The following is a 19,492-nucleotide window of genomic DNA, read 5'->3' as shown; positions in this document are numbered from 1 at the left end:
TAGTTCCAGTAGTTGCAGATTGTCTTGACATCTGTAAAACTGTCAATTCTCCCATAATAGTATGCAGTCATCAGCATATAAGCGACAAATATGTAGAACTCAATTCCTGTACAATTCAATATGTATATAAGAAATAACAGAGGTACTAGTACAGAACCTTGTGAGACACTACTTAAAACATTACAGGGGGTGGAGACCACACACAACACTTTGTGTATGTCGAGTCAGGAAAGATGTGATCCAATTTAGTATATCCGTGACAGTTCAAGTTTAAAAGTATAAGTGACAGTACAATACTTTGTCGAAAACTTTACTAAAATCAAGTAAACTCATGTCTGTTTGGCTCTTTTGATCTAAATTGTAACCTAGATCGTGGATTGTTTGCAACAACTGTAGCTCAGTTAGATCATGGATTGCACATGTTCTCAGATTCTTCTGAAGACTTGTATAGTATAACCTCTGAGTCAGTAAACTTTACAATTGAGTTAGTCTTGCTGTGGAGTCTGCAGTTGTTGTGGACAGTACATATATCAAGTTTTAAGCCAACTCAACTCAGTGACTACCTACCAGCAATGTCAGTGTCAGGTGTGAACAGCTTACAGCTACTGATCAAGAGGTGTAGCTAGCTACGTACTTGGACTCCACATTTGGAAATTTCTGATCTATACAAACCGACAGAAAGTTGCCAAAATAGTGGCCATACAAAGTCTCAGGATGAAGCAACATTGAACAGTGAAAAAATCAAGCCCATAGCTTTACCCATTGTCGAGTTATGCTTGGCTGAAGGCATCAGCTAGTTAGTTAGTCAGAATAAAATTCTGTTAAATAGAAAATTTTTAAAATTCTGTAGAAATTTGTTGGAAGGGTTTGGGGTCACTCTGAAGGCGTTTTTGGGCTTGGCTATTCCTAACCAATACTGCCAAGCTGTTATGAAGGAAATTTGAGGCTGGTTTTAGGGTGATATTTTTGGGCAAGTAAGCCCAAAACTGCATGATCTTTAATATGCAGTACTACCGTACTGTGTGATGTATGTGACCAGATTTGCAAAAAGGGGGTCTCCCACATATGTGACTGGATTTTGGAAAAACGATCCAAATCGCACATTGGAAGTTCCGAGATAAACGGTTTTAAAGAATTGAAGCCAGCATAACTCTCCAAGGATAGCTAGCAAGCACGCGTATGAAATTTACACAAAAGATGCATCAATCTGTTACCTTTCAAGCCACTTCCAGTACTTGTAGCTGCTTGTACAGTTTCCCGCCAAATAAGATAGAAAATCTGAGCAGTTGGACGAGCGAAGTAGTATCACGAGTGCTCACAAAGGGGTGGAGGCTGGGGGTGGAGGCTGGGGGTGGAGGCTGGGGGTGGAGGCTGGGGGTGGAGGCTGGGGGTGGAGGCTGGGGGTGGTGGGGAGGGCAAAAGTTAGACCTCAAAATGGAGGCAGACCACGATTGGAGTCCAGACACGAGATTACAGGGCTGTGCTGGCTCCTTAGTGGCTGATATGTAGCAAAATCAACAGAGAACACGTCTGGCCAACATTATAAGGCTGTCCACCAGTAAACCACTGACTCTTGCCAAGCCAGGTCCTTCACAAGGCCTGAAACCGCCATTTGAGCACTCCACACCACCCAGAAAAGACGTGTGTAAAAACCAGCCTCGTGTAGTTTGAGTAGTGCTGAGGGTCAAAACTTGTAGTACGATGGTGTAGCTATCCACTGGTGGTGTTACTTTGATTTTGCCTGATGTGCGATTTGGATCGGTTCTGTAAAATCTGGTCACATATATAGTTACACTTCCAAATTCCAATTCTATGAACTTGAAAAACCATTACTTAGTGTTCAAAATACATTCAAACCTGAACGTTTAGAGCTATTGATGTGGTAAACTATACTTGGAATTTTCCAATCGTGAATCATCAAAGTTGGTAAACTGGATCGTGTGGGAGACCTGTTTTGCAAATCCATACAAATAATTAAGTTAACAGTAACAGTGGTCTGGCATTGTAAAAAGAGAGATGCAATGTGTATATATACTTATATACATAAATGGTGCATGTATTCTGATTAGCTAATTGAAGCACAACAGTTATTCTAATTTGCATCAAATCATGTCAGCATAAGTAGTATAGTAAAACCCGTGTAATAAGGATACCATAGGACCAACCTTATCTAATTTTCCATGTCAGTTGACTCAGTTTACATGATAATTGGGATACTTTGGGAGCAGGCATCACTGATCATTATTTTTTTAAGTGTCTATGCCACAGTACACTCAGATTTACATGCAAGAGGAGAGTAGCCGCATCAGCTTGTAGCCTATTTTTAGCATAAATTATATATATGAATGTGTATAATTTTTGCTGCACATAATATTTTAGCGTGGCTGTTGAGAAATATGAAGGATATTCAAAAGTCTCCATCAATGTTATGAGAAAAGGTACAGTCCAGCACGCAACTGTAAAATGTACTGCTTCATTATACTGTTGCATCATACAAAATTGGCAAAAAATTAATACTCTTGTTCCATGAATGTATTATAACCAGACCATATAGCTGTCTCCATAGACTCTGGAGCACCACAACACTTGTATCTTGGCAAAAGAGATTTAATTTCCTTGCACACCATCATTCTCTTGTATTAGCATTACAAAATGTTATTGTATGTACAACAGTTGACATTTCATACATTCTGTGACACATTCTACAGTACATATGTACAATGTATTCAGACAAAATAGATAAAGAAAGTATTTAAGACAGGTGCAGGTGTATGTGTGATATTGCAATGCTTACACTAGTCACATTGAATATAAATAGTGATATCACATATACAGCTATTTCATGCAGTGCCAAGATTTAAGTCTATTTTTTATGGCATGTTTCACAGTTTGAATGTGTACTATATACATCAGGTGACTGAAGCTGATCATTGAGAATAATATAACAGATAGTATACTCATAATAGTTGATGGTATATATGAGTCTTCAGCTTTCTCTTTGTAAATTTCACATTCTTCTTTGTAGCCTCCAGCTGAACAAAACTTATATAAAAATAAGTAGTTTACACCAGGACCAGTTATAACATACAAGTGCACAATTAGTGCAATGAGGTACACCAGGTAGTTTACAGCATAGTAACAAAACAATAGTGTCAATTTGAGTTCTGGAACTGAATACCCCAGACAAAACACCCTGAAAATATTGATGTTGCTTGACTCCCAATGATGTTCCTAACAAAGTAACATGTATATGTAATAAATTATATATATACTGTGATTGCACTGCATAGGAGCACGCATTTTGTCAAACTTTATAGCCATACATCTGGCACCATTGGTGTCATTGGCAGAGTATTGTATGTATATTTTATCATACAGTATTGTAGTAGTGTATAGTAGGGGTCATGCAGACTGGGCTTTTTCCAGCCAAAAATATCACCCAAAACCATGCAGCCTCAATTTACCTTCATGACAACTTGGCAGTATTGGTTAGACACACCAAGCCCAAAATTGTCTTCAGACCAATCTCAAACCCTTCCAAAATGTTTCTATGGAATTTAAAAAAAAATTTATTTAACAGAATTTTATTCTGACTAACTGATGCCTTCAGCCAAGCACAACTCGACAATGGATATAGCTATGGGCTAGATTTCTTCACTTTTCGACGTCACTTCGTCCCAAGATGTGCCTTTTCACCAACTGTGTAGTATGTACAATACACGTATCATGGACTTGCCTTTGTCCTCCTTTGTGTTCCAGTTATATTTGCTAACAACACTGGCAAGGTGTCAAATTGCGATAGCACGATGCAGCTCCCCTGTGGCTGTGTTGGTATCTTGCCTGTATTTTCTGTAGCGACTGAATTGATTACAGAGAAGCTTCTCATACTGTTCTTCATTTGTAACACTGTGTAACGGACTGACATAGATGAAGGTGAAGCGTAATGTAGTAATGGCCACTGTTCAATCTCGAGTATAGTTGGAATTCATGAATTGTCCATATTTTTCTTGGTGACTGGATTGATTTCAGAGGTGCTTTTCCTACTGTTCTTCATTTATAGCGCTGTATAACGGGGTGAACATAGCTGATAGCGAAGCATAATGGCTATGAGTCAGTAATTGATACCTGGGGCCCGTTCAGATGAAACATTAACTCTGGCACCATCCTTTCTGTTGATGCGGTATACATGTCTTCACCAGTCATAATAATGTTACAAAAAAGTAAACAAACAAGTATAAGGAAAAACTAGGAATTTTAAGTTCGATTAGAGATCACAGAAATAAAAAGTAGAAAAGCAAGAGAAGTCACTACACCTGCAGATATACTAGGTGAACATTTAATCCCTAATTCAGTCATGAGTACAGGCTGAAGTAGGGAATAACAATGTCTACTAGTATATCTGCAGGTGTAGATGACCTCCCTTGTTTCCCTACTTCTTATTTCTATGATCCCTCATTGAACTTAAAATTACTAATTTTTCCTTATACTTGTATGTAAGTAACATGTACAGTGTAGATGAATTAATGCACACATACATCTTTTATACATTATTTAAAACCATAGTCTATGCAAACTTACTTTTCTGAGAAGTCTTAATGAAAGTAAAATTAATACAAGACCAATACAAAGTTTAAGTAGAGATGGTAAAATTTCACCATAAAACAAAACAGTAGGAGATTGAGGATAACAATAGTATTCATTACTTTCATATTGTGATACAGTGAGGGTAATTATTGGAGAAATTACACTGACTAGTAGTACTATGGTCACTTCAGTGATGTGAATCATTCTCCTGCATGATGATGAGTCCAGTAGTTGTTTAGTTTCAAATGGAAAGGACAAGAATAGATAAAGATGTAGCAGATGAAAGTACCAAAATCCAAAAATCAATCCATATCCAAACTGAAGTAGAAAACCTGTATGATAACAAAAGTAAAACACTATGTTACGTAATTAATAGTGTTGCACAATTATTTGCTCTCATGATTACTGCACTAATCACATAGTGATTTAGTTTGCCATACATTAGTCCTAATACGTAGTAGGAGTGCAATTAATCCCAAATCACATGACTTGTTTCTGTAATTGCACTGTAAAGTAGCCAATTAAATAGCAGAATCATAGAAGCCTTTTAAGTGCAACAAGAAAGTGATATAATGAATAACCAATCAAATAAGCTGATAATAGAAGCCTTTTAAGTGTAAAAAATGCAGACATTTTGAGTAGCCAATCAAAATTGCTGACATGTGAATCCTTTTAAGTACAACAACAAAAGATGTAATAAAAAGAAGAATGATGTAATCACCTGGTAGAAGTTATTGGCCACATAGAACTGGATAGATGTGTACTACAAACCATGAAGGGTGGTCACTATGTGATTAGTAGGCAATTACACAAATTTTCGTGCAATTATGGAATAATTGTACTCGTAACAGCCAAAATTGCACTCATATGTGTGTGATTACCTATACAAATTTTATTATGATAACTACCTGATAAGGAACTGCGATCAGATAAGCTATAGTCTTTTTTAAGTTCAGGTTTTATAGGGCTAACAGTTCTGGGAAAACAGTTCTGGGAAAACAATTAAATTGTGTAAAATTATGGGTACAAACAGCACAGAAAGGTGTGTGTATCAAAAACTTATTTCTTTACTTAAGAAATGTTGGGTAAAATTAATAAGTCAATCAAAAAATCACTATTACAGTATTTTTCTGTTCTATTAGGATGTCTTCCTGCCAATTTCCAGCATTTGTAGTGATAACATAGCTGCTAAATATTTAGAGCAAACTAGTCTAGTGTTCTTTTTCATCAACTTACTAGTAAGGTAAAACATTGAATTTGACTGTGCAGCAAGAAAACTGTATAATTATTGCAGCTAAATATATCCTAACAGATCATTCACATGTATTGAAGAAACTCTGCATGGAAAATTGAATGTGAGGTTTTATTATGGGTATATGCAGCTTATTGGCAATGGGGTTTAGCTATAGCTACATGTAGACCTCTGTGTTAATAGCAGTGGCTTAAAAATCTTTTTTTTCACAACTAGCCATAATCTGAGATGAGGGTGGGGGTGGGGTACACATAGTGTTTGAAGTAAGTACTTTCTGTGCTGCATATTGCCATGATATTGCCATGATTGTCCAAGCAGTTAAAGTAAAGAGAAGAAAGTGCCAGTAAAGAGGAAAACTATAGGAATTTCTGACTACTTAGCTTGTGGGGCCTGGGCATACTCCCCAAGGGAATCTGGAAGCAATTTTAGAGAAATAATTCAGATCTTGAAGTAATTTAAGAAAATAGCAAGCTGAAGGGACAAAATTTAAAATCAAATAAAATTAGGCTTGCATGTATGTGTGTAGTTAGGGTAAAGGCAATTTTATTTTATAATGGACTGTAAGAAAGAAAATTTTGGAATGTAAGGCAATTTTAATCAAAGAGTAGACCATGAAATGGATGATTTTTTAAAAATGCCGGGCTATCTCAAAATTGGGTCTTGAGGTTCCTTTTGATAGTCAAATCCTCATAGTAAATTGTAAAAGAGTAAAGATTTACAACACATAAGTATATATAACTTTGAGTTTGTACTTTTCTGTGGTGTATCTGGCTATTTTTGTCTCTAAGTTGTTTTTATAACTAGCTCAATCACCATTTACAACTAGCCAGAAGTCATTTATAACTAGCTTTTGGGCCACAACTAGCCCTTTTTGAGCCCCTGATTAGTGATTAATAGCACTTAGGTGTACAAGATGCATTCTTGATATTCAAATTGTAGATGCTCTATTTCTGCTGAGATTGAGATACCAAGTGGAATAAAATTGTAGCAAAACTACTCCTTCTGATTTGTACATAAGCTGCATTAATGCATGTTCACCAACCTTGAGCTTGACAGAAGTTGGTTGGTTCATTGTCTGCTATCCAGTAGTCTCTATCTGAGCAAACTAATGACTTCCCCACTACAACTGGTAGATTTTCTATGACCACTGAAATGAAATGCGCAATACGTACATAAAACACAATACAAAACAGTGGCGGATCTAGGAATTTTCAGAGGGGGTTTCAGGTTCAGGAAGTTTTCAATAACTGTGTTAACTCAGTCTTATAGCACAGTGGCCTATAGCTACATAGATCTATAGTGAATCACTCCAAAACAGTTGATCCAGGTGTTTGCAAAAAGTTTTGAAGCAAAACAGCACCTAAATGATAATTATTTTTAGACCCTGTATCTGCCACTGTAAAAAGTCCTATACACACATAGTCATAGTACATCCTCACTATAGCACATACATAATATACATGTATATCCATTTAACACCACCAATAATATCAGTCTAAACTTTATCACTAATTTTATAGCAAAAACTGTAAACAACACACTCAACTTTCACTTGAAAATGACAATTGCAAATTTTACATTAGTGTGCAGTGACAGCCAATCATACCAAAATCTCTGTCAGTAGCACAATAAGTATTTTCAACTTTCCATAACTGTTGACGTAATATTAACAATCTCACACATAGAACCACTAATCATGCAAACTGTTCTGACACTAAATAATTCTGTCTACATGTTCTTTCACAGGGATGCAAAAACCACATCATGAGATGCACAATAGTGACAACTTCTACCATTATTATAGGTATCATAACACCAATAGGACAAACTATGTATGACTAAACTGTAAAACAGTGTTGAAATATATACATTACATCTACGGTAAAAGTGTTTAAATAACATTCTGTACACTTACCAAATATAATCAATATTGAAGTATTGTATAGAATGAATATCTGAGGAAACTGCAATCTGAAATCAGATGTTATATCATTAATACAAGCATCAGTCATACTGACTACCATCACATCAAGTCAAGGGAGTTACAGCATAAGTATTATTACTTAGAGATTATTCCAGTTAGGCTCCGGCCTATTATGCCCAAAATTTTACCTATTATGCTTTTGAGCATTGCTCAAAAATTAAACCTATTATGCTCAAAATTATGCTTTCAAAATCAAGATTATGCTCTAGAACTGACTGTTTTATTACAGTATATCAGCCTTTCCTGACTGCTGTATTAGAGTAAGTGACTGCTCTATTAGACTTATTTCTGCAAAGTGTGAATAACCAACAAAGAAATGGATTAATAAGTTATATTACGTGTTTTTATAAACATGAAATGCACTAATAATACTATTGGCAGTGAATATTTGCTTTCTTTCAGACACGCGTATTGCGCATGTTAATTAAATTTTCAAAATATCGTCCCTATTATGCTGGCATCATGCTTGATGCTTTTGGTCACCTATTATGTTTTAAATTATGCTGGCATAATCGACCGGTGCCTAGCTACAGTGTGTGTTGGAATAATGCAGGCATTGGAAACAATATTAATTTTAGTGCACTTTGGTTGAAGATTGATACTCAACAGGCAGTCAGAAATTCTAATAAAATAATCACACACACACTGATAGACTTAATAAATCATGTTTTATCTTTTATCATGGCTTGTATTTCAGGCTAGAGGGATGGGTTTCCAAAATTTCAGGAAAGTTCCTTTGAAATTTAGATATTGCTTACACGAGGAATAGTTCGGCAGCACAAAAAAGTAAATGAGTAACAGGTGTAGTACAGAGCAAAAATTATGGTAGCTTGAAAACCTTACTTTTATTTTTACAGAAGAATCTACAGGGGAAACATGAGCCTTTTTGCAAAGGTTTTAAGAACAGATACTCTAATAGAATGCATATATCCATAAGTCCACAGATTTATTAGCGAGAAGGAAATTATTCAAAGTGTTGAATTTTAGGGTTTTCATTTTTTGGATAAAAATATTTCTAAGCCAGAAATTGTAACATGCATGTAAATACAGTACAATAAACTAGATAATGCTCTACCTCTCTGCCGTCTTGTGTATTTTTCTATTGACATACGATTTGGAAAGTCATTTTAAAGACAAGCTGGCTGGGTGGTGATAAGGTAAGGCTAGCCTACCCCCACAGAGGACTCAAAAATGGATTAAAGGAGAGCAAGGGTAGATATTGAAGATCTTTATAAAGATCGACATACTCTAATAGAGCATTCTAATAAAGCAGTCAAACTACTCTAATAGAGCATTCATAACAAAATATGATAAAAGAATAATATAAATGTAAGACTTAGTAAAATTATGCAGTTAAATCTAGAGTTATTCATTTCAACTGGATAATTTGGATGACTATTTTCAATGCCTGACAAGCCATAAATGCCATGCGGGACTTTAACGGAACCAAGTCTATTATTAAAAATAGTTTGTAATCCATAAAATCGTAAATCTTGACACATTTGAATGTACATAGTCTGTCAGGCTGCAGCTGGGAGCAGACCCTTGCACCTATAACTTACCACCCAAACCACTTAACCACTGTTGAAAATTCCTGAATATGTCCCTGCCTCATGACCAAAAAAGCAGACTAGCTGTATACACTCACACTTGTACAGCACAACAATTTATCAAACAGTACAGTAGTACTGTTCAGCAGGGTTACTACTACTCGCCCACTTGCCTGCCTGCCACCTGCCTACCTGAGCATAGTCACTAGGCTATACCCCAAATGAAGCAACGCACAGCCACCATTTCATGCCACAATATCAAAGTCACAAGTGAAATGTTTATTTTCTGATTCCAACAAGTGTCTGCGCTTCACCATTCCTTTTATCTTCAATGACATGGTTGTCTTCTTATTCGTACAAAGGAAACCATACCAAGGTACTAATTTTTCATATCGCCACTTTCCTTAGAGGAGCATATAGTACACTACAACACTATTTGAAGTGCTTAAGAGGGAGTAGATACGTGTAGCTGCACTTACAATGTTATAAACACAAAAGTGAGTATGGTTCCAGTGATAATTAATAGTAGTGAAATAAGAAATATGAATGATGGTATACGTACCGCTATGTGGGGAAATAGTTATTTTGGCACTGAAAGAATAGTGGTACCAATGCAGGGATTTTTCCGACTTAGTCTATCTACCATCATTCATTTTTTTTGTTTTTTTTTACATTTTGTTGCTGGAACCCTACTTTACTTTAACATTAAACTTCTCAGGGAAGGATTTACTGGGGTAACATGAAAGTCCTCTTATGAATTTTGTTATTAGACTGAGATACTCTAATAGAGCAATCAAGCATGTGTTCTAATACAGCATCCTTCTACTAAAATTAATATCAATGTCATGTCCTATACAAAATCTCAATAGTAGCTTTATGATATACTACATCTGCATATCATTTTTGTAACAAACATTTGATATCCACATCTCTACACTTGTTTGGCTACTTTGTTTAGCCAACAAGATAGTATTTGCTCTAAATATGTTTAGACCAGCAAGGTGAAAAACTTGAATTTCATTATAGGTGTCTAAATCTTGTAGATCTCTTGTTTATGTCTCTGTTTCTGAGGCGATACAAAACACGGCAATTACGTGCCTGTAACATTAGCAATGCATAGGCGTTTAACTGGATAGCAAGTTCCGTTACAAGTTATAGAGGGTGTACTGGGTTTGTTTCTATAAATGAACGCTACATTTCTCATGTCACAAGCAGCTATGAAGGTGGAACAAGCAGCAGTGAAGGTACAACCTAAGTTGTGGTCTAAATTAGTTAGACATCGAAACACAGGGTTCCACGGAATTTTAAAAACTCTCAGGCCCTGTAGTAGTGCCCTCACTTCACTCATGTGCCACAGCACAGGGCCCTTCGGGTTACTATATTCCGTAGAACCCTGTGTTTCAATGTCTAGCTATTATAAATCATGAAACGTACTACTCTCATGTATTCTTTTATTAAAAAGTGTTAAAGTTAAGTGCATAATATAATATCTCACAGTGCAATAAAACAAGGAGGTTCAAGAATACAATACACAAGTCGAAACTTACATTTTATGTTGGTTGTAATAACAAGCTATCAAAGTGATCACTCCTCCAATTAAACTAATAGTTGCAGTGATAATAGCTAAAACGTAAAAGGCAAGACTTAGGGAGTTTTCTGTGAGCAAGTAGTGTCCATCACACACTGGTAGACATGTTGAGCCACAAAAATGATCATAGTCGCTTGGGCATGGAAGGGAAGGGGCTTTTGAAAATGTCAGATTTCCATCCTCATTATAACTCATACAATCTGGAACAGTCTCACTGAAAAAACTGTCTGCTATTCTCCATGCAGAAGCACATTTGTTGTCTCAAACTTCTTCACACTCTTCACTCAGGTCTACTGAAGAACTATTACCATTACACAATAGAAGTATTGCATTGCAGAAAAAAGACAGCGAGTCATAATAACACTCTGTGTTCTCCATATACCATCCAACAGCAAAAATTACTGATAGTCCTGTAATTACTGATTCATTACAATCTAGATCATCACCAAACCCTGTCATTGTATTGTTACATTTTTCCAGTAATAATTCAACAGTTTGCTCCTCTGAGGGATCAAGCTAAACAAACATACATACAGTAAAAAGACATAATGCTAATCTGAATTCAAAGAGGCACAAAAATTCATATTTTAAAATTATAGTTAAAATGTTTATTGACAAAAAACTTAACAACAGCAGAAAAAGCAATAAAAATTGTTCAATCAAAAATGATAATTATTATAATGTAGACTGTCAATAATAATATTAGACCTGCATGTACTATATTCTCTTTTACGCCACTTGCTTTTTGATGAGTTCACCAACACTCCCTTTTCAGTAAGGATTGCTAAACTCACCAAAAGTGAGTGGCATAAAATTATCTACAATGCCAAACTATACCTAAGTATATATATACTATGAAGTCATGATATCAGTCATACAAGTGCTATTATTATTATTATTATTGTATACAGTAATGATTCACTAACAGTAACAGAGCAGCTTTTAAAATCCACATAATCAGTAATATCTGAGTCAGAAAGTTTTGGATGAATAGTTGTACAGAACAAAGTAATTGGAATTTGGTACAATGCTATCACTGTGCAGATGATAAATATGAAGGTTACCACCAAACGACACTTCAAAACTTTAGAAACTTGAGTTGGTGTAAAAGAAACAACTGTTCTAGGGCTGTGAGTCATCACATAGTTGGAGTTTTCTTTGTATTTATCCTCATAGCTCACAGATATGGAGTCCATCGGAACTTTTATGTCAACTTTACATGGTTCATTCCTATTACACGGTGTTGGAGCATCAAATCCAGTCTCATTTACAACCTCAAGATCATTGCTGATTTCTGATACTTGTGTGACATTAATGTCACTATCAAATGTTTCACTCATGGTAGTACCAGTGCAACACCTGTACATGAAGGGCTGTAGTATATAAATCATCACAGCTATGATAGGTACATGTATACTTCTTGTACTAAACAAACTAGTCACAATTTAGGACATTACATGGCTATATAAATACCTCTCTAGCACTTCACATCATACACACTCTGTATAGTAAGAATACACCCAGTCCTGGTGGTTTAATCAATATATCAACACTGCTAGTTATACTTTATCATGATATTCTGATTCATGAAAAACACAACCAAGAATTTAGTCTAACAGTTCTACTATTAAAAGATTCACATTTTGCGTAACTATATACCTGTGCTGCTCTGAATTTTAGATGACATAATGTACTATCTTACCATGAAATGATAGTATCCTAGCTCAATAAACATACGTATATGTGTCCTGCTGAATGAAACCCTACTAGTTTATATTTTCTCAAATCAAGACACATGGCAGTGTGTCGTGCAGCCAAAAATGCTAGTGTACCACACCATAAGTATATTGACAGGAAGTAAGAAAACAGCCTCTTCATGCATGAATAGCTCCATGGCCCCTTCTCCAAAGCACACTATTTTTGCACTATTATAGCTGTCTGCCAGGAAGGGTACACAACACAATAAATTTGCAACAGCCATTTGCGAGATATGGGTGTTCATATTTTCATTTTAATTTCTTCATTTTTTCTTCTTACGCCATACGGAGGCTATGGGGCTTCGATTTACTCTCACACACTTGTAAAAATTGCTATAAAATGTAAAGTTGTAATTTGATTGCCTCAATCTTGGGCACAAATGAAGAGCATATAAAGGTGGATTCATGTAGCAAATTTGTTATGAATCTGATGAATATCCAAGGAGTTATGAACATTTATTCACAAAAAAAACATCAAACTTCTGTCATGGCTACAGTAAACCGAGCATGGAAATAACTTGAAAATTGGTGTGTACATAGGCTGATCATGGTAGCAGTGCCTTTTGATAGTTTGAACAGCAATAGAATTACAGCTACAAAGTTATAAAGCAAAAACCAAACAAGTTTAAAATCACAGCATTGAGATACTTTAATAGAGCAGTCACTGTGACGTAAAAAGGTGCACAAAATTCTAACAGAGTTCAAACCAGGGACCTCCATACCTAATACCCACATCCTTAACCACTAAACCTCTTGGCTGAACATCTCACTTAATTTCTACTTTATAAATGAAAACTCTAGTTCAAATCTGTTAATAAATGTGACTGGATTTGCAAAAAGGTACCTTTTCCACGCACAAATTTGACCCATTTTTTTGAATTTTAAAGCTTCATAACTTTTTGATCATGGCATCTAATTGCTTGAAATTTACACTGAATGTAGCTACAGTATCTGGCTACATTTTGATACTAAGAGCAAGGTAATCAGTATAAGGAGTACGCTGGTCAAGACTAACCTCCGTCATAGCTGGGCATCCATCACAATTACCTGTTCAATGTCTTGCACCATAGATTATATACACTGGCATAGCTATATATAATAATCTATGCTTGCATGCTCATTTCTGCTTAGCGCACGAAATTATTTGCTGTACAGAAAAATTCGCTGGTAAAATATTTTCGTCACTTGGACTGTCTGCGAAAATATAACACATCGAATTTATTTTTAAACTAAATTATCTTGAACGAAAATTTCCCGATTTATGGTATCATCTCCTACACATCATATACCTCACTGAAGTACATTAAATGCGCATCACATTTAGAGTTCATCACATATGCACAAATACACATTTTATTGTAGTGTTTGTTTACTACTGCAACTTTATCAACAACTAGGGGTCGCAATTACAAGTTATTTAACCCTCAAGCATCATCAAGAGTGAGATCTACTTTTTCACTGTACAAGCCACCAATGACTGGAACAGTTTATCCAATCACATAGTTAATGCACCCACACTTAATGATTTTAAATTTTTTCTCGACAGTAGCTGGTCTACTTTATTGTATGATTATTAATTAGTTAATTATTTTGTATTTAAGTTTTTGCTATGTAATTGCAAATTTGTTAAATTCTTTTTGTACAGATCAGGCTTTACAGGTTCCTTGAGTCTTCTTCACCTGTAACACAAATACTAAATACTAATATTAATACTAGTAACAAACACATAAAGTCCCACACTGTTCATAGTTGGTTCAACCGTGGTACAAGCATCACATTCCTGAGCGTTTGAAGCCTCACAGTGGATGACTGAAGGCACTCCCTCTCCTAGGCCAAAACTGTTCAATGAAGGAGAAGATGAAGCCTTTTTTTCATTGCATTGGATGACTAAAGGCACTCCCTCTTCTGTGTCAGAACTGTTTATTGAAGGAGACGATGAAGCTATGTTCTAATTAAAGTAGCTACAGTACTACGTACAGCTGTACCGTACTGATGTTATACAAATGCATGCCAGTCTACAAAAATTACTAGTCACAGCAGAAGTAGCTAACTACCTTCACCCAGTGTTTATCTCTCAAATTGATAACAGGGGCATAACAACTGACTGCTTAAAGTACCCCACCTCAAACTTTAAGTGGCCTTTTCATGAAGTTATGAGTGTATCAAAGTGCCACCAGATTAATCTTACAGCACCTATAACTCAAAATTATCATGCAAGCCCTACCAAAAGCATGCTGACTACACTTCACACACAATTATGTAGCTATATAGTGGCAAACCACTCAGCCTCCCAACTTGAACTTTTTTCACCTTCCTCTACCTCTGCAGAGAGTAGCCTGAGCATTCCTGTATGTATAGCTACAAACACACACACATTAAACACTATTCATGCAAATACAGTTGAACTCCAGCCATACCACAATCCCATCAAGATGCCACATCAGTTTTTAGACAACTAAGGCTTGCCCCAGCATGCTTTTAACATTTGTCTAGTAATAAAAATAAGAGACTGTCCAACTCTCAATATAGCCCTCTGAGTCAAGTTGTCAGGATATTTTTGTTTCATTTTATCACTTACAGTCAAGGGAAAGCTGGCTTGTTGATTGGTGTCAATGGGACTGCACATCAGTACCTTCTTTAAAAAGTATTTAGCCCGTTGGCTTGTTGCATCATCACTTGACTCTGTGCCTTTTGGGATGAGTTTTGGGAGTCTATTCCATAAGACACTTTATCTTATTATTTTATCATTATGTGCTCTTGATGTAACTCACGTTTTCTTTATGGGTACACTAGTAGTGTTTGCTTTATAGTACAGTGGTGAAACAAAGATATTCTTACTCTCCATGAACAGGTGAATATGATGGTACTGTATATATGCTATATCAATTCAAATCTTAATGAAATGATTAAAACATGTGTGTAAGTAATTTTCGTATCAAGCATTTTTTTCCACATTGTATTTTCAATGCACAAAAAGAATAATGAAAACTATATTTTGCTAAGCATGTCACATAATTGTGTGTTCAGCTAGATTTATGTTTCCTTTCTTTTGTAGTTTAGCTAATAGATTTAAGGCTTACTAATGTTACACAATGAATAAATGCTATAGACACCCACACACAGTACATGTATTCATGTTCAATTGATAGCATAAACAGTGTAGTGTACACAAAGTAATCTGGCTTGTTACATAAACATGCTGTAGGATATTGACCACATATGTGGCTATCAGACACATTCCTGACCTAATCATCATATGACCATCATGGGACTGTACTTGTATGGTAGCTATAACCTGTCTGTACATATTATGTGTTTTATACTTCATGATCAGTTATCTAGGCTAACCAACTACCACCTGGGTCGTACCGACCGGCCCAGGATCCTACACATGCATTCATAATTAAGTTTTAAAACATGATCAGATCATAGCATATACATCATCGCATACCTTCTAACTGACTGTGTGATTGTTGGTCCCCACATTTACAACTACAAAACTATTTTAACTGCTACAGATATTATTACTGGCAGTAGATTTTAGCAAGAGTTTAGACTATGTACTACAGTTATTTGACAAGCTTGCTTCTATAATATGTAGCTAAAAACTGCCTGTCTATACATATCTGTCTGTCCATCTTTCTGCATTCTTCTTCATCACACTGCTTACTTGCATGGCAGCCATTACACATATGGACATAAGATTTTGATGAAATTTAGCGCTCATCACACAACAGTTTGAAATTTGATGTTGTGAAACATTGTTTGTGTGTTTTTTGTGGTGCTGGTTTTATTATTACATCACATGGTATGCTACATAGCTGTAGGTCATGAGTGGTGATAAAATTCATGATTACAGTAGTTCCAAATGTTATTGTAAGAACTTTAATATGGAACTGAAACTATTAATTAAATTAACATGGTTCTGCATGTAAGGCAGCTTGCTATTTTCGGGTAAGTAAAAACAGTGGACCCAGGGACCGAGGACCTGGGACCAGGGGACCCATAACTTCTGCATACTATGGTTTACAGAAATGAGATACGGTTCATCGTACTCCTTGATAACAGGTGATTCACATAGTATAAAATAGAGTGTGCTGGGACAAAGGGAAAAACCAGGAGGGAGTCTAGTATGGTGAAATTAGGGTGTGTACTAATACACTTTTTTCGCACTTTTGTAATGCACCTTTGTAAAATAACAACTTAACCACTCAGTTCAGGTGGAGATTCTTAATCAATAAACCCCAATACATCGTATGATATCAAGTTTGGCTGATTTGGTTGAGGGTAACAAGTTGTACTTGCGGGGTTTGTCTACCCGACTAATTAAATTCTTCAATAGAGTGCATATTATGTTGTAATCAACAGTGAATAAATGTTACTATGGTGGCATTTATAGAGCAATTCAAGGGCTTTCTTTTGTTGTATATTGTGCTGTAGAGATTATGAGTGCTAATACTTGTACTTTTGCATTTTGTAAAATACATGTATTTTGTATAGGGAAAGGGAAAATGGCTGTCGATGAGGTTTTTCAATTGACTAGTTCAGCCAAAAGTTATCAATATTATGCCCCACCACCCCCCTCCCGGACAAGGGTGGGGGAAAGGTGGGGATTTGGTTGTTTCAAAAATCAAATTCCCCACCCGTGGGGCATGATGAGTAGTCAAATCCCCATGTAGTGTACTTTGGCAAAGTAAGTTATTCTTGCAGGAGGTACATATAGCTTATAAAATCAAGCAAGTGCGAACAGTCAAATGCCCCACTATTGGGACAATTTTTAAGGTCAAATCGGATCAAATCACCCACTAGCTAATCCCCCATGTACGCCCAGGAGGGGGGGTAGTGGGGCTTACTATTGATAGGTGCATAAGAACTAGTAAGGGTGAAATCAGAATGAAATAGCATGTTTTGACATGATCAATGTCATAATTAAATTAAGCTATAAAAATCACAATGAAATTCGAAAATTTCACAAGTGAATTTGCGGGACGCCCGGTGGGTATGAGTGTGGCTGGGTTCTGTAATGATGGCGCTGGAATCTTGCTACCGAGTCACAGCAATAAAATTAATATAGTGTAGATCTCATATTGATCTTAGTTCAACATGACCCACCGAGCACTTGCACCATGCACAGTGGCATGGCGCAGTATTGTATTTGGTGCGTCATTTTGTTTACTGAGTCGAGTGGTATATAGTCCATCTAGATACCCTATTTAGTATTTACATAGCTACTGTAAAATGAAGTCTACTTACTTCTGCTGATCGGCTCAGGATTTTCACTCTAGATCCACACTGCGTGAACGAGAAAGACGGTTGCTCCTTCGATTATCTGCAATGTGGGTTTTCCTTAATAGACTCTTTCCAAAACCACGCCCACTTTTCGGCCGCCATTTTGAATGGGGCTACTACGGGCTACTATGCCATGCGCATGGCGTATTCTCCGGCGTATTCAGTCTTTGCAGTGAAGTTGTTTCGTGTATTTTAAAGAAAAGAAGTAGGAAAAGGAAACCACAGATGCTTCTGACGAAATTTAAGACGATGGCCATGATTCTCGCAAGCGGTATAATTTCAGTCAAATTTCCACTCTCCATGGCTTTGTTGTGAGCATAAATTGTTACTCGTGACAATCATTGTGAGTAAGGACAAGGAGTGGAATGTACAGACCGTAGATACTACATTTTGTAAAGTTTCAATCTGGCAGATCAATTCAGTGCAGCCCATCTGATCTTACTATTAAAGGATAGGGACGGAGACCGGGAGCTCACAAAGTCCGGAGCTCCTGATAAGACAGATGCTGAGTTGTGCTGTAAACTGAATTTCTGAGACAAAGACAACATCATTTGAGGTGAAACTGCTGCCTCAGCAAACAGTATAGTGGGTACATCATTTCAGATAATATGGCTTGTTAAGTAACTAAGGCATTGTAACTAGTGTGCAGTGGTTAACTGTGCATTTGTAAGAACACATACAGAACTGGTAATCACTTTTCCATGTACGTAGCTTATATAATGTGGCATGATCACCTTATGTGACATCGTTATACATACAGTAATGTATGTTTGTGAAAGTTTCATACGTTAGTATGTATCTTCCAGTACAGTGGTGGCTGACTAACTAGACTCAGTTACTAGTGCTACAGACATAAAGTCCGATTAGACTGAACAGTTTAGATATCTTTTCTCTCTCAGAATGGATACCTGCATTGCACAAATTCTAACCATATAATTATGTTACTCAGTGTTAAGTTTAATCCAAAGAGATATCCAGTGATGTCATCCTTGATACAGTACCATATAGACCTTAAAAACATTTTGATGAGAAAACACTCCACTGGTATTATATTCTTTGATAATATGACTTACTGTTGATAATCAGGGAGCTTGCATGAGTCAGTATGACCAGCATTATATACTTATAGCAGATTTGTAAAGTGTAGTATTTGATAGTTGTATAGCACACATTTTAATCGGACATGTATCTAGCAGTCAAATGTGAATGTTGTACTATACAGTGAAAATACTTGGATCTCATTGGCCACAATTCTTTTCATATGAAGCACTAGGTGTGATCGCATGAACACCTTGGGATGAACTGAATAGAATACAAATGGGACCATGGAAAGGTATCCTTAGTAGAGGGGTATCCTAATTTGTTGAGAGTTTAAATGTGTGTATATACAAATGGGAGTACTGGCAAACATTTTTTAGGTGATTGGTACCATTGTAATAGGTTGTACTTCCGCTTCAAAAATTGTCCAGTGGAGTGTGGCGCTTGGCC

At 36.2% G+C, this 19,492-nt stretch overlaps 1 protein-coding gene and 1 long non-coding RNA gene across 3 annotated transcripts; one reads left to right on the top strand and one right to left on the bottom strand.

Annotated features, from left to right (window-relative positions):
• Positions 1 to 2,621: 2,621 nt before the first annotated feature.
• Positions 2,622 to 18,114, bottom strand: LOC136263991 (uncharacterized). 2 transcript variants are annotated; one of them, XM_066058667.1, is made up of 7 exons: positions 17,969 to 18,114; positions 11,885 to 12,331; positions 10,918 to 11,474; positions 7,752 to 7,807; positions 6,879 to 6,983; positions 4,579 to 4,916; positions 2,622 to 3,231 (listed from the first exon to the last, which is right to left on the bottom strand). In XM_066058667.1, the coding sequence occupies exons 3-7, from the start codon at positions 11,151 to 11,153 to the stop codon at positions 2,836 to 2,838; spliced, it is 1,131 nt and encodes a 376-aa protein (XP_065914739.1). In that variant the 5' UTR covers positions 11,154 to 11,474; positions 11,885 to 12,331; positions 17,969 to 18,114; the 3' UTR covers positions 2,622 to 2,835. The 2 variants fall into 2 exon arrangements, with proteins under 2 accessions (XP_065914739.1, XP_065914738.1); XM_066058666.1 differs by having other exon boundaries at positions 11,885 to 12,317.
• Positions 18,090 to 18,812, top strand: LOC136263992 (uncharacterized). The gene is made up of 2 exons (XR_010704908.1): positions 18,090 to 18,560; positions 18,608 to 18,812. It is a non-coding gene; the product is annotated as an uncharacterized lncRNA (long non-coding RNA).
• Positions 18,813 to 19,492: the final 680 nt, after the last annotated feature.

Source organism: Dysidea avara, chromosome 8 (assembly GCF_963678975.1).
Source record: "Dysidea avara chromosome 8, odDysAvar1.4, whole genome shotgun sequence".
Lineage (NCBI taxonomy): Eukaryota > Metazoa > Porifera > Demospongiae > Dictyoceratida > Dysideidae > Dysidea > Dysidea avara.
The sequence above is the reverse complement of the archived record's forward strand: the minus strand, read 5'-3'. Positions and strand labels throughout refer to the sequence as shown.

Coding starts and splice junctions, on each gene's coding strand:
- LOC136263991 (XM_066058667.1), bottom strand. CDS start 11,153: ATGAGTTATAATGAGGATGGAAATCTGACATTTTCAAAAGCCCCTTCC. Junction 7,808..10,917: donor TATTACAACCAACATAAAAT/GTAAGTTTCGAC, acceptor ATCTGATTTCAG/ATTGCAGTTTCCTCAGATAT. Junction 3,232..4,578: donor CATTAAGACTTCTCAGAAAA/GTAAGTTTGCAT, acceptor TTACTTTGTTAG/GAACATCATTGGGAGTCAAG.